At 55.2% G+C, this 15,042-nt stretch overlaps 1 protein-coding gene across 1 annotated transcript in view; it reads left to right on the plus strand.

Annotated features, from left to right (window-relative positions):
- The window catches only part of TEX11 (testis expressed 11), a 68,655-nt gene that overhangs the window by 17,132 nt on the left and 36,481 nt on the right, over window positions 1-15,042 (plus strand). The window contains exons 7-11 of the mRNA XM_075572676.1: window positions 682-819; window positions 2,826-2,928; window positions 6,926-7,047; window positions 13,843-13,928; window positions 14,280-14,333. Coding sequence (XP_075428791.1) covers window positions 682-819; window positions 2,826-2,928; window positions 6,926-7,047; window positions 13,843-13,928; window positions 14,280-14,333 — 503 coding nt within the window. The remainder of the gene's footprint in view (window positions 1-681; window positions 820-2,825; window positions 2,929-6,925; window positions 7,048-13,842; window positions 13,929-14,279; window positions 14,334-15,042) is intronic.

Here is a 15,042-nt window from a genome sequence, read left to right on the forward strand (position 1 = left end):
CTTTAACCCTTAGTAGGGATAGGTATCATTTGCAAATGCAGGGCTTGTGTATCTCCCATCCCCCACCTCACCACCGTTCCTCTCACAGTGTGCGTGTGTTTCTCTGTGTGTGCGCGCCTGGGTCTTTCTGTCAGCGCGCGCGTGTTTGTGTGAGAGTACACACGCACGCGCGCGCAACATGAAACAAAAATAACAATAAAGGAGTCATAAAAAAATAACGTTCACGTTCAGAGCGTGTGTGGGTCTCTGGCGCGGGACCTCACCCCTATGTGCCGATTTTCACTTGTTACACCTTGATATAGCGCGTAGGGGCGTTTTTACATTTTAATCCATGTAATTAATTCATTTTAATTGGAGTCACCTCTGGATCTCCTTGTTTCGGCGATGGGCCTGCTCTGCACTTTTCCTACTTGCAGGGAGAGTCAGCCTGCTTCGTGTCTATCAGTACATGTATATGAGTACATGCATGTATGAACCTGTGTATGCATGCAAGAGTGCAATGCGCCCGCTTATAATTCTGCGCTACATTGGGGTCCTATAGTAGCGGACCCTTCATACCCCGGCCCCGCTAAAGTCCGCTCCTTGTGTGCTTTTGGCCTGAGGTTAGACCAGTGAGACTGGGAGTGCTTGGTAGAGAATGGTGCTCTTTCGGTTACTGGATGTGTCTGCTCTCGATCACAGGCGAAGAACTACACAGACGCCCTCCAGTGGTATGACTACTCCCGGGAGTTATACACGCCGGAGCACACCGCGCCGAACCTTGCCAAGCTGCAGCGGAACCGCGCCTCCTGCCTCCTACACCTAAAGCAGCTCCCCAAGGTCAGACCCGCAGAGCAATGTAACGCTCCTAGAGACCCGCAGAGCAATGTAACGCTCCTCTAGAGAATCGCAGAGCAATGTAACGCTCCTCTAGAGAATCGCAGAGCAATGTAACGCTCCTCTGGAGAATCGCAGAGCAATGTAACGCTCCTTTAGAGACCCGCAGAGCAATGTAACGCTCCTCTGGAGAATCGCTGAGCAATGTAACGCTCCTCTAGAGAATCGCAGAGCAATGTAACGCTCCTAGAGACCCGCAGAGCAATGTAACGCTCCTAGAGACCCGCAGAGCAATGTAACGCTCCTCTGGAGACCCGCAGAGCAATGTAACGCTCCTCTAGAGAATCGCAGAGCAATGTAACGCTCCTAGAGACCCGCAGAGCAATGTAACGCTCCTAGAGACCCGCAGAGCAATGTAACGCTCCTCTGGAGACCCGCAGAGCAATGTAACGCTCCTCTGGAGAATCGCAGAGCAATGTAACGCTCCTAGAGACCCGCAGAGCAATGTAACGCTCTTCTAGAGAATCACAGAGCAATGTAACGCTCCACTAGAGGCCCGCAGAGCAATGTAACGCTCCTCTAGAGAATCGCAGAGCAATGTAACGCTCCACTAGAGGCCCGCAGAGCAATGTAACGCTCCTCTGGAGACCCGCAGAGCAATGTAACGCTCCTCTGGAGACCCGCAGAGCAATGTAACGCTCCTCTAGAGACCCGCAGAGCAATGTAACGCTCCTCTAGAGAATCGCAGAGCAATGTAACGCTCCACTAGAGGCCCGCAGAGCAATGTAACGCTCCTCTGGAGACCCGCAGAGCAATGTAACGCTCCTCTGGAGACCCGCAGATCAATGTAACGCTCCTCTAGAGACCCGCAGAGCAATGTAACGCTCCTCTAGAGACTCGCAGAGCAATGTAACGCTCCTCTAGAGACTCGCAGAGCAATGTAACGCTCCTCTAGAGACCCGCAGAGCAATGTAACGCTCCTCTGGAGACCCGCAGAGCAATGTAACGCTCCTCTGGAGACCCGCAGAGCAATGTAACGCTCCTCTGGAGACCCGCAGAGCAATGTAACGCTCCTCTAGAGACCCGCAGAGCAATGTAATGCTCCTCTAGAGACTCACAGAGCAATGTAACGCTACTCTGGAGACCCGCAGAGCAATGTAACGCTCCTCTAGAGACCCGCAGAGCAATGTAATGCTCCTCTAGAGACTCGCAGAGCAATGTAACGCTACTCTGGAGACCCGCAGAGCAATGTAACACTCCTCTAGAGACCCGCAGAGCAATGTAACGCTCCTCTAGAGACTCGCAGAGCAATGTAACGCTACTCTGGAGACCCGCAGAGCAATGTAACGCTCCTCTAGAGACCCGCAGAGCAATGTAATGCTCCTCTAGAGACTCGCAGAGCAATGTAACGCTCCTCTAGAGACCCGCAGAGCAATGTAACATTCCTCTAGAGACCCGCAGAGCAATGTAACGCTCCTCTAGAGACCCGCAGAGCAATGTAATGCTCCTCTAGAGACTCGCAGAGCAATGTAACGCTCCTCTAGAGACCCGCAGAGCAATGTAATGCTCCTCTAGAGACTCGCAGAGCAATGTAACGCTCCTCTAGAGACCCGCAGAGCAATGTAACACTCCTCTAGAGACCCGCAGAGCAATGTAACACTCCTCTAGAGACCCGCAGAGCAATGTAACGCTCCTCTAGAGACCCGCAGAGCAATGTAACACTCCTCTAGAGACTCGCAGAGCAATGTAACGCTCCTCTAGAGACCCGCAGAGCAATGTAACGCTCCTCTGGAGACCCGCAGAGCAATGTAACGCTCCTCTGGAGTACCGCAGAACATTCCTCAAGCAAACCTTTCCTATCTAAAGAGACGTGCAGAGTATCACTTAATATATCCCTTATTTAATATATCCGCATATACTAGTGTGTTGTATAACATAATGCGGCGGTCAGCTGCGCCAATTGGAGCGCTGTGATTGGTCACTGGAAGGCTTGTCACTGTTCTGTGCAGGCCAGAGAGGCGGTGATGGAAGCTGAGCACTGCGACCCTGACAGCATGCTAACGCAGCTCAGCTTGTACAAGATAGCCATGCTGGAGAGTAATGTCCCTGAAGGTAGGAGCCCCCTACACTTGCCAATCACTCATTCACACCTGACATATGGGAGGTGGGCCACTCAAACTAGCCAGAGCCCGGCTGCAAACTGTCAGTGATCTGTACAGTGTGTGCAGACAGCTCTGAGTAAGTGTGAGTGAGCATACGAGTGCAGATACAAGAACCTGAATAAGCTTAGCAGAGAGGGAGCGAGCGAGGCCAGGTGCGTGTGAGCAGCGAGCGAGCGAGGTCAGGTGCATGTGAGCAGCGAGCGAGCGAGGCCAAGTGCGTGTGAGCAGCGAGCGAGCGAGGTCAGGTGCGTGTGAGCAGCGAGCGACGTCAGGTGCGTGTGAGCAGCGAGCGAGCGAGGCCAGGTGCATGTGAGCAGCGAGCGTGCGAGGCCAGGTGCGTGTGAGCAGCGAGCAAGGCCAGGTGCGTGTGAGCAGCGAGCGTGCAAGGCCAGGTATGTCTGAGCAGCGAGCGAGGCCAGGTGCGTCTGAGCAGCGAGCGAGGCCAGGTGCGTGTGAGCAGCGAGCGAGGCCAGGTGCATGTGAGCAGCGAGGGAGGTCAGGTGCGTGTGAGCAGCGAGCGAGGCCAGGTGCGTGTTCAGCAGCGAGCGAGCAAAGCCAGGTGCGTGTGAGCAGCGAGCGAGCGAGGCCAGGTGCGTGTGAGCAGCAAGCGAGCGAGGCCAGGTACGTGTTCAGCAGCAAGCGAGCTAGGCCAGGTGCGTGTGAGCAGCGAGCGAGCGAGGCCAGGTGCGTGTGAGCAGCGAGCGAGCGAGGCCAGGTGCGTGTGAGCAGCGAGCGAGGCCAGGTGCGTGTTCAGCAGCGAGCGAGCAAAGCCAGGTGCGTGTGAGCAGCGAGCGAGCGAGGCCAGGTGCGTGTGAGCAGCGAGCGAGCGAGGCCAGGTGCGTGTGAGCAGCGAGCGAGGCCAGGTGCGTGTTCAGCAGCGAGCGAGCAAAGCCAGGTGCGTGTGAGCAGCGAGCGAGCGAGGCCAGGTGCGTGTGAGCAGCAAGCGAGCGAGGCCAGGTACGTGTTCAGCAGCAAGCGAGCTAGGCCAGGTGCGTGTGAGCAGCGAGCGTGCGAGGTCAGGTGCGTGTGAGCAGCGAGCGAGGCCAGGTGCATGTGAGCAGCGAGCGAGCGAGGCCAGGTGCGTGTGAGCAGCGAGCGAGGCCAGGTGCGTGTGAGCAGCGAGCGAGGCCAGGTGCGTGTGAGCAGCGAGCGTGCGAGGCCAGGTGCGTGTGAGCAGCGAGCGAGGCCAAGTGCGTGTGAGCAGCGAGCGTGCAAGGCCAGGTGCGTGTGAGCAGCGAGCGAGTGAGGCCAGGTGCGTGTGAGCAGCGAGCGAGGCCAGGTGCGTGAGAGCAGCGAGCGAGGCCAGGTGCGTGTGAGCAGCGAGCGAGGCCAGGTGCGTGTGAGCAGCGAGCGAGGCCAGGTGCGTCTGAGCAGCGAGCGAGGCCAGGTGCGTCTGAGCAGTGAGTGTGGGCAGGTGCGTGTGAGCAGCGAGCGAGTGAGGCCAGGTGCGTGTGAGCAGCGAGCGAGCGAAGCCAGGTGCGTGTGAGCAGCGAGCGAGCGAGGCCAGGTACGTGTTCAGCAGCGAGCGAGCGAGGCCAGGTGCGTGTGAGCAGCAAGCGAGCGAGGTCAGGTGCGTGTGAGCAGCGAGCGAGGTCAGGTGCGTGTGAGCAGCGAGGGAGGCCAGGTGCGTGTGAGCAGCGAGGGAGGCCAGGTGCGTCTGAGCAGTGAGTGTGGGCAGGTGCGTGTGAGCAGCGAGTGAGGCCAGGTGCGTGTGAGCAGCGAGCGAGGCCAGGTGCGTGTGAGCAGCGAGCGAGGCCAGGTGCGTCTGAGCAGCGAGCGAGGCCAGGTGCGTCTGAGCAGTGAGTGTGGGCAGGTGCGTGTGAGCAGCGAGCGAGTGAGGCCAGGTGCGTGTGAGCAGCGAGCGAGCGAAGCCAGGTGCGTGTGAGCAGCGAGCGAGCGAGGCCAGGTACGTGTTCAGCAGCGAGCGAGCGAGGCCAGGTGCGTGTGAGCAGCGAGCGAGCGAGGCCAGGTACGTGTGAGCAGCGAGCGAGGCCAGGTGCATGTGAGCAGCGAGCGAGCGAGGCCAGGTGCGTGTGAGCAGCAAGCGAGCGAGGTCAGGTGCGTGTGAGCAGCGAGCGAGGTCAGGTGCGTGTGAGCAGCGAGGGAGGCCAGGTGCGTGTGAGCAGCGAGGGAGGCCATGTGCGTCTGAGCAGTGAGTGTGGGCAGGTGCGTGTGAGCAGCGAGCGAGTGAGGCCAGGTGCGTGTGAGCAGCGAGCGAGCGAAGCCAGGTGCGTCTGAGCAGTGAGTGTGGGCAGGTGCGTGTGAGCAGCGAGCGAGTGAGGCCAGGTGCGTGTGAGCAGCGAGCGAGCGAAGCCAGGTGCGTGTGAGCAGCGAGCGAGCGAGGCCAGGTACGTGTTCAGCAGCGAGCGAGCGAGGCCAGGTGCGTGTGAGCAGCAAGCGAGCGAGGTCAGGTGCGTGTGAGCAGCGAGCGAGGTCAGGTGCGTGTGAGCAGCGAGGGAGGCCAGGTGCGTGTGAGCAGCGAGGGAGGCCAGGTGCGTCTGAGCAGTGAGTGTGGGCAGGTGCGTGTGAGCAGCGAGTGAGGCCAGGTGCGTGTGAGCAGCGAGTGAGGCCAGGTGCGTGTGAGCAGCGAGCGAGGCCAGGTGCGTGTGAGCAGCGAGCGAGGTCAGGTGCGTGTGAGCAGCGAGGGAGGCCAGGTGCGTGTGAGCAGCGAGGGAGGCCAGGTGCGTCTGAGCAGTGAGTGTGGGCAGGTGCGTGTGAGCAGCGAGTGAGGCCAGGTGCGTGTGAGCAGCGAGTGAGGCCAGGTGCGTGTGAGCAGCGAGCGAGGCCAGGTGCGTGTGAGCAGCAAGCGAGCGAGGCCAGGTGCGTGTGAGCAGCGAGCGAGGCCAGGTGCATGTTCAGCAGCGAGCGAGGCCAGGTGCGTGTTCAGCAGCGAGCGAGCGAGGCCAGGTGCGTGTGAGCAGCGAGCGAGGCCAGATGCGTGTGAGCAGCGAGCGAGGCCAGGTGCGTGTGAGCAGCGAGCGAGGCCAGGTGCGTGTGAGCAGCGAGCGAGGCCAGGTGCGTGTGAGCAGCGAGCGAGCGAGGCCAGGTGCGTGTGAGCAGCGAGCGAGGTCGGGTGCGTGTGAGCAGCGAGCGTACGAGGCCAGGTGCGTGTGAGCAGCGAGCGAGGCCAGGTGCGTGTGAGCAGCGAGTGAGCGAGGCCAGGTGCGTGTGAGCAGCGAGCGAGCGAGGTCAGGTGCGTGTAAGCAGCGAGCGAGGCCATGTGCGTGTGAGCAGCGAGGGAGGCCAGGTGCGTCTGAGCAGCGAGCGAGCGAGCAAGGCCAGGTGCGTGTGAGCAGCGAGCGAGGCCATGTGCGTGTGAGCAGCGAGGGAGGCCAGGTGCGTCTGAGCAGCGAGCGAGCAAGGCCAGGTGCATGTGAGCAGCGAGTGAGCGAGGCCAGGTGCATGTGAGCAGCGAGCGAGCGAGGTCAGGTGCGTGTAAGCAGCGAGCGAGGCCATGTGCGTGTGAGCAGCGAGGGAGGCCAGGTGCGTGTAAGCAGCGAGCGAGGCCATGTGCGTCTGAGCAGCGAGCGAGGCCAGGTGCGTGTGAGCAGCGAGCGAGGCCAGGTGCGTGTGAGCAGCGAGGGAGGCCAGGTGCGTCTGAGCAGCGAGCGAGGCCAGGTGCGTGTGAGCAGTGAGTGTGAGCAGCGAGCGAGGCCAGGTGCGTGTGAGCAGCGAGCGAGGCCAGGTGCGTGTGAGAAGCGAGGGAGGCCAGGTGCGTCTGAGCAGCGAGCGAGGCCAGGTGCGTGTGAGCAGTGAGTGTGAGCAGCGAGCGAGGCCAGGTGCGTGTGAGCAGTGAGTGTGAGCAGCGAGCGAGGCCAGGTGCGTGTGAGCAGTGAGTGTGAGCAGCGAGCGAGGCCAGGTGCGTGTGAGTGTGACAGCGAGCGAGGCCAGGTGCGTGTGAGCAGTGAATGTGGGCAGTGAGTGAGTAACTGACGTGCCTGTTGCAGCTACAGACGCTGTATGTACCATGGGAAAGCTGGCGGCAGAGCCGGACACCGTGCGGCTTCTCATGGAGCAGAGCTGTTCAGCTACTGACCTGCTGAGCCTGGCGGCACAAATAGCCCTGGAGGTAAGTGGGCGAGTAAGAGTGGCAGAGACATGGCCACGCACTCAGGGGTGTGACATTTAGATTGCAAGCTCTTGGGGACAGAAATGTAGCTGTACTCTGTAGCGGTGCGGTTGAGACGGGGCCTATTCATTAGGAAACACTACATCGTCAGAGTATTAGTTTGGGGGCAGATCTGAGGGTCTCCCGCCCATAACACACATTACAGAATGCTCTGATCCTAAGCGTAGCAATATTACGCAATACTGGCCGTGTGATACGGGACATTGCCCGGTATGTAGCGTCGCACATATAGTATGTAGCGTCGCACGCGTAGCAATATTACGCAGTACTGGCTGTGTGATACGTGACATTGCCCGGTATGTAGCGTCGCACATATAGTATGTAGCGTCGCACGCGTAGCAATATTACGCAGTACTGGCTGTGTGATACGTGACATTGCCCGGTATGTAGCGTCGCACATATAGTATGTAGCGTCGCACGCGTAGCAATATTACGCAGTACTGGCTGTGTGATACGTGACATTGCCCGGTATGTAGCGTCGCACATATAGTATGTAGCGTCGCACGCGTAGCAATATTACGCAGTACTGGCTGTGTGATACGTGACATTGCCCGGTATGTAGCGTCGCACATATAGTATGTAGCGTCGCACATATAGTATGTAGCGTCGCACGCGTAGCAATATTACGCAGTACTGGCTGTGTGATACGGGACATTGCCCGGTATGTAGCGTCGCACATATAGTATGTAGCGTCGCACGCGTAGCAATATTACGCAGTACTGGCTGTGTGATACGTGACATTGCCCGGTATGTAGCGTCGCACATATAGTATGTAGCGTCGCACGCGTAGCAATATTACGCAGTACTGGCCGTGTGATACGGGACATTGCCCGGTATGTAGCGTCGCACATATAGTATGTAGCGTCGCACATATAGTATGTAGCGTCGCACGCGTAGCAATATTACGCAGTACTGGCTGTGTGATACGGGACATTGCCCGGTATGTAGCGTCGCACATATAGTATGTAACGTCGCACGCGTAGCAATATTACGCAGTACTGGCTGTGTGATACGGGACATTGCCCGGTATGTAGTGTCGCACATATAGTATGTAGCGTCGCACGCGTAGCAATATTACGCAGTACTGGCTGTGTGATACGTGACATTGCCCGGTATGTAGCGTCGCACATATAGTATGTAGCGTCGCACGCGTAGCAATATTACGCAGTACTGGCTGTGTGATACGTGACATTGCCCGGTATGTAGCGTCGCACATATAGTATGTAGCGTCGCACGCGTAGCAATATTACGCAGTACTGGCTGTGTGATACGGGACATTGCCCGGTATGTAGCGTCGCACATATAGTATGTAGCGTCGCACGCGTAGCAATATCACGCAGTACTGACTGTGTGATACGTGACATTGCCCGGTATGTAGCGTCGCACATATAGTATGTAGCGTCGCACGCGTAGCAATATCACGCAGTACTGACTGTGTGATACGTGACATTGCCCGGTATGTAGCGTCGCACATATAGTATGTAGCGTCGCACGTGTAGCAATATTACGCAGTACTGGCTGTGTGATGCGTGACATTGCCCGGTATGTAGCGTCGCACATATAGTATGTAGCGTCGCACGCGTAGCAATATCACGCAGTACTGACTGTGTGATACGTGACATTGCCCGGTATGTAGCGTCGCACATATAGTATGTAGCGTCGCACGCGTAGCAATATTACGCAGTACTGGCTGTGTGATACGTGACATTGCCCGGTATGTAGCGTCGCACATATAGTATGTAGCGTCGCACGCGTAGCAATATTACGCAGTACTGGCTGTGTGATACGTGACATTGCCCGGTATGTAGCGTCGCACATATAGTATGTAGCGTCGCACGCGTATCAATATTACGCAGTACTGGCTGTGTGATACGTGACATTGCCCGGTATGTAGCGTCGCACATATAGTATGTAGCGTCGCACGCGTGGTAGCACTATTACGCAGTACTGGCTGTGTGATACGTGACATTGCCCGGTATGTAGCGTCGCACATATAGTATGTAGCGTCGCACGCGTAGCAATATTACGCAGTACTGGCTGTGTGATACGTGACATTGCCCGGTATGTAGCGTCGCACATATAGTATGTAGCGTCGCACGCGTAGCAATATTACGCAGTACTGGCTGTGTGATACGTGACATTGCCCGGTATGTAGCGTCGCACATATAGTTTGTAACGTCGCACGCGTAGCAATATTACGCAGTACTGGCTGTGTGATACGTGACATTGCCCGGTATGTAGCGTCGCACATATAATATGTAACGTCGCACGCGTAGCAATATTACGCAGTACTGGCTGTGTGATACGGGACATTGCCCGGTATGTAGCGTCGCACATATAGTATGTAGCGTCGCACGCGTATCCATATTACGCAGTACTGGCTGTGTGATACGTGACATTGCCCGGTATGTAGCGTCGCACATATAGTATGTAGCGTCGCACGCGTATCCATATTACGCAGTACTGGCTGTGTGATACGTGACATTGCCCGGTATGTAGCGTCGCACATATAGTATGTAGCGTCGCACGCGTAGCAATATTACGCAGTACTGGCTGTGTGATACGTGACATTGCCCGGTATGTAGCGTCGCACATATAGTATGTAGCGTCGCACGCGTAGCAATATTACGCAGTACTGGCTGTGTGATACGTGACATTGCCCGGTATGTAGCGTCGCACATATAGTATGTAGCGTCGCACGCGTAGCAATATTACGCAGTACTGGCTGTGTGATACGTGACATTGCCCGGTATGTAGCGTCGCACATATAGTATGTAACGTCGCACGCGTAGCAATATTACGCAGTACTGGCTGTGTGATACGTGACATTGCCCGGTATGTAGCGTCGCACATATAGTATGTAGCGTCGCACGCGTAGCAATATTACGCAGTACTGGCTGTGTGATACGTGACATTGCCCGGTATGTAGCGTCGCACATATAGTATGTAGCGTCGCACGCGTAGCAATATTACGCAGTACTGGCTGTGTGATACGTGACATTGCCCGGTATGTAGCGTCGCACATATAGTATGTAGCGTCGCACGCGTATCAATATTACGCAGTACTGGCTGTGTGATACGTGACATTGCCCGGTATGTAGCGTCGCACATATAGTATGTAGCGTCGCACGCGTAGCAATATTACGCAGTACTGGCTGTGTGATACGTGACATTGCCCGGTATGTAGCGTCGCACATATAGTATGTAGCGTCGCACGCGTAGCAATATTACGCAGTACTGGCTGTGTGATACGTGACATTGCCCGGTATGTAGCGTCGCACATATAGTATGTAACGTCGCACGCGTAGCAATATCACGCAGTACTGGCTGTGTGATACGTGACATTGCCCGGTATGTAGCGTCGCACATATAGTATGTAACGTCGCACGCGTAGCAATATTACGCAGTACTGGCTGTGTGATACGTGACATTGCCCGGTATGTAGTGTCGCACATATAGTATGTAACGTCGCACGCGTAGCAATATTACGCAGTACTGGCTGTGTGATACGTGACATTGCCTGGTATGTAGCGTCGCACATATAGTATGTAACGTCGCACGCGTAGCAATATTACGCAGTACTGGCTGTGTGATACGTGACATTGCCCGGTATGTAGCGTCGCACATATAGTATGTAGCGTCGCACGCGTAGCAATATTACGCAGTACTGGCTGTGTGATACGTGACATTGCCCGGTATGTAGCGTCGCACATATAGTATGTAGCGTCGCACGCTTAGCAATATTACGCAGTACTGGCTGTGTGATACGTGACACTGCCCGGTATGTAGCGTCGCACATATAGTATGTAGCGTCGCACGCGTAGCAATATTACGCAGTACTGGCTGTGTGATACGTGACACTGCCCGGTATGTAGCGTCGCACATATAGTATGTAGCGTCGCACGCGTATCCATATTACGCAGTACTGGCTGTGTGATACGTGACATTGCCCGGTATGTAGCGTCGCACATATAGTATGTAGCGTCGCACGCGTATCAATATTACGCAGTACTGGCTGTGTGATACGTGACATTGCCCGGTATGTAGCGTCGCACATATAGTATGTAGCGTCGCACGCGTAGCAATATTACGCAGTACTGGCTGTGTGATACGGGACATTGCCCGGTATGTAGCGTCGCACATATAGTATGTAGCGTCGCACGCGTAGCAATATTACGCAGTACTGGCTGTGTGATACGTGACATTGCCCGGTATGTAGCGTCGCACATATAGTATGTAACGTCGCACGCGTAGCAATATCACGCAGTACTGGCTGTGTGATACGTGACATTGCCCGGTATGTAGCGTCGCACATATAGTATGTAGCGTCGCACGCGTAGCAATATCACGCAGTACTGGCTGTGTGATACGTGACACTGCCCGGTATGTAGCGTCGCACATATAGTATGTAGCGTCGCACGCGTAGCAATATCACGCAGTTCTGGCTGTGTGATACGTGACATTGCCCGGTATGTAGCGTCGCACATATAGTATGTAGCGTCGCACGCGTAGCAATATCACGCAGTACTGGCTGTGTGATACGTGACATTGCCCGGTATGTAGCGTCGCACATATAGTATGTAGCGTCGCACGCGTAGCAATATTACGCAGTACTGGCTGTGTGATAAGTGACATTGCCCGGTATGTAGCGTCGCACATATAGTATGTAGCGTCGCACGCGTAGCAATATTACGCAGTACTGGCTGTGTGATACGGGACATTGCCCGGTATGTAGCGTCGCACATATAGTATGTAGCGTCGCACGCGTAGCAATATTACGCAGTACTGGCTGTGTGATACGTGACATTGCCCGGTATGTAGCGTCGCACATATAGTATGTAGCGTCGCACGCGTAGCAATACTACGCAGTACTGGCCGTGTGATACGTGACATTGCCCGGTATGTAGCGTCGCACATATAGTATGTAACGTCGCACGCGTAGCAATATCACGCAGTACTGGCTGTGTGATACGTGACATTGCCCGGTATGTAGCGTCGCACATATAGTATGTAGCGTCGCACGCGTAGCAATATCACGCAGTACTGGCTGTGTGATACGTGACATTGCCCGGTATGTAGCGTCGCACATATAGTATGTAGCGTCGCACGCGTAGCAATATCACGCAGTTCTGGCTGTGTGATACGTGACATTGCCCGGTATGTAGCGTCGCACATATAGTATGTAGCGTCGCACGCGTAGCAATATCACGCAGTACTGGCTGTGTGATACGTGACATTGCCCGGTATGTAGCGTCGCACATATAGTATGTAGCGTCGCACGCGTAGCAATATCACGCAGTACTGGCTGTGTGATACGTGACATTGCCCGGTATGTAGCGTCGCACATATAGTATGTAGCGTCGCACGCGTAGCAATATTACGCAGTACTGGCTGTGTGATACGTGACATTGCCCGGTATGTAGCGTCGCACATATAGTATGTAGCGTCGCACGCGTATCAATATTACGCAGTACTGGCTGTGTGATACGTGACATTGCCCGGTATGTAGCGTCGCACATATAGTATGTAGCGTCGCACGCGTAGCAATATTACGCAGTACTGGCTGTGTGATACGTGACATTGCCCGGTATGTAGCGTCGCACATATAGTATGTAGCGTCGCACGCGTAGCAATATTACGCAGTACTGGCAGTGTGATACACTGGCGACACACTTTATTCGAGCTCGGCTAGTACCACGAATTCGGGTATACCCGGGTGTATTGAGGTTTGTGACTGTTTTCTGCCCGAGTGCATTGAGTTATTTTCCGGCAGGGATTGAAGCATTTTATTCCCGCTGGCTGCAATACTGCACAGTACATATATATATATACTGCATTACAATTCATGAATTTATGCCATCTGGTAGACACGCGAAGCATTGCAGCCTATTAAATCCTAATCATTATCATTTAACAGATCAGCCGCCCGTCAGCCAGGCATGAACCCAGGCTGGGAAGGCAAATGCAACGGGGCTTGTCAGAGGTGAGGAGCGGCGCATTCCAGGTATCTGCCAGGTACATACCGGGTATTTGCTCGAATAAAGTGTGTCGGTGCAGTACGTGACATTGCCCGGTATGTAGCGTCGCACATATAGTATGTAACGTCGCACGCGTAGCAATATTACGCAGTACTGGCTGTGTGATACGTGACATTGCCCGGTATGTAGCGTCGCACATATAGTATGTAGCGTCGCACGCGTAGCAATATCACGCAGTACTGGCTGTGTGATACGTGACATTGCCCGGTATGTAGCGTCGCACATATAGTATGTAGCGTCGCACGCGTAGCAATATCACGCAGTACTGGCTGTGTGATACGTGACATTGCCCGGTATGTAGCGTCGCACATATAGTATGTAGCGTCGCACGCGTATCCATATTACGCAGTACTGGCCGTGTGATACGTGACATTGCCCGGTATGTAGCGTCGCACATATAGTATGTAGCGTCGCACATATAGTATGTAGCGTCGCACGCGTATCCATATTACGCAGTACTGGCCGTGTGATACGTGACATTGCCCGGTATGTAGCGTCGCACATATAGTCTGTGTCTTTTATACACGCCTTGTTTGCATTCTGTTTCCTTTACGGACACCAGAGGGGATTGCAACTTTTAAACTATAGGACCCGTCTTCCCCACCACGGTTACAATGTTTAGGGGCTACCAGAATACACCGGGGAGATTTATGGGGTCTCACTTTGTGCCCGTCTCCTACTGCACCTTTCCCAACAGAACAGTCAGAAGCAAGTGGCGATGAGAGCGCTGGAGTTCCTGGTGTGGCGCTCCCCGGACTCAGGGCAGGTGTTCACATCCCTCAGGTAACGTGGGCAGGGTGATCACAGATACCCTTCTCTGTGGGGGAGGAGCGACGCCGCGGGAGGGGGGACACCGCGCGAGGGGGGGGGGGACACGGTTTCCTCCGCTAAACTCTGGGATTTCCTGCAGCATTTTACCTGCGGAGGAAAGGAGATAGAAAACGGGCCCAACGTGGTCCGATGACGTTGAATGGGTCAGCCTGGGAATCTCTCCCTTATACACACACACAACAAGTCTTACACCTGCTCAAGCAAAGAAATAACATGTAGCACAGGAGCAGTTATAACACGCAACACGCATGATCTACGTGTCTAGTTATCACAGGCGCAGGCACATTTACTCTTCTCCTTTAGGTGTTTGGTGCGACTGATACTTTCTGGAGAAGACGCCGAAACGGAGGAGAGACGGTGAGAAAGACCACTCACTGAGTGTGTGGTGAGAGAGAGACCACTCATTGAGTGAGTGTGTGGTGAGAGAGAGACCACTCACTGAGTGAGTGTGTGGTGAGAGAGAGACCACTCACTGAGTGTGTGGTGAGAGAGAGACCACTCACTGAGTGTGTGTGTGGTGAGAGAAAGACCACTCACTGAGTGAGTGTGTGGTGAGAGAGAGACCACTCACTGAGTGTGTGTGTGGTGAGAGAAAGACCACTCACTGAGTGAGTGTGGTGTGAGAGAGAGACCACACACTGAGTGTGTGGTGAGAGAGAGACCACTCACTGAGTGAGTGTGTGGTGAGAGAAAGACCACTCACTGAGTGAGTGTGGTGTGAGAGAGAGACCACACACTGAGTGAGTGTGTGGTGAGAGAGGCCACTCACTGAGTGTGTGGTGTGAGAGAGAGACCACTCACTGAGTGAGTGTGTGGTGAGAGAGAGACCACTCACTGAGTGTGTGGTGTGAGAGAGAGACCACTCACTGAGTGAGTGTGTGGTGAGAGAGAGACCACTCACTGAGTGTGTGTGTGTGGTGAGAGAAAGACCACTCACGGAGTGAGTGTGTGGTGAGAGAGACCACTCACTGAGTGTGTGGTGAGAGAGAGACCACTCACTGAGTGTGTGTGGTGAGAGAAAGACCACTCGCTGAGTGAGTGTGTGGTGATTGAGACCACTCACTGA

Source organism: Ascaphus truei, chromosome 16 (assembly GCF_040206685.1).
Source record: "Ascaphus truei isolate aAscTru1 chromosome 16, aAscTru1.hap1, whole genome shotgun sequence".
NCBI lineage: Eukaryota > Metazoa > Chordata > Amphibia > Anura > Ascaphidae > Ascaphus > Ascaphus truei.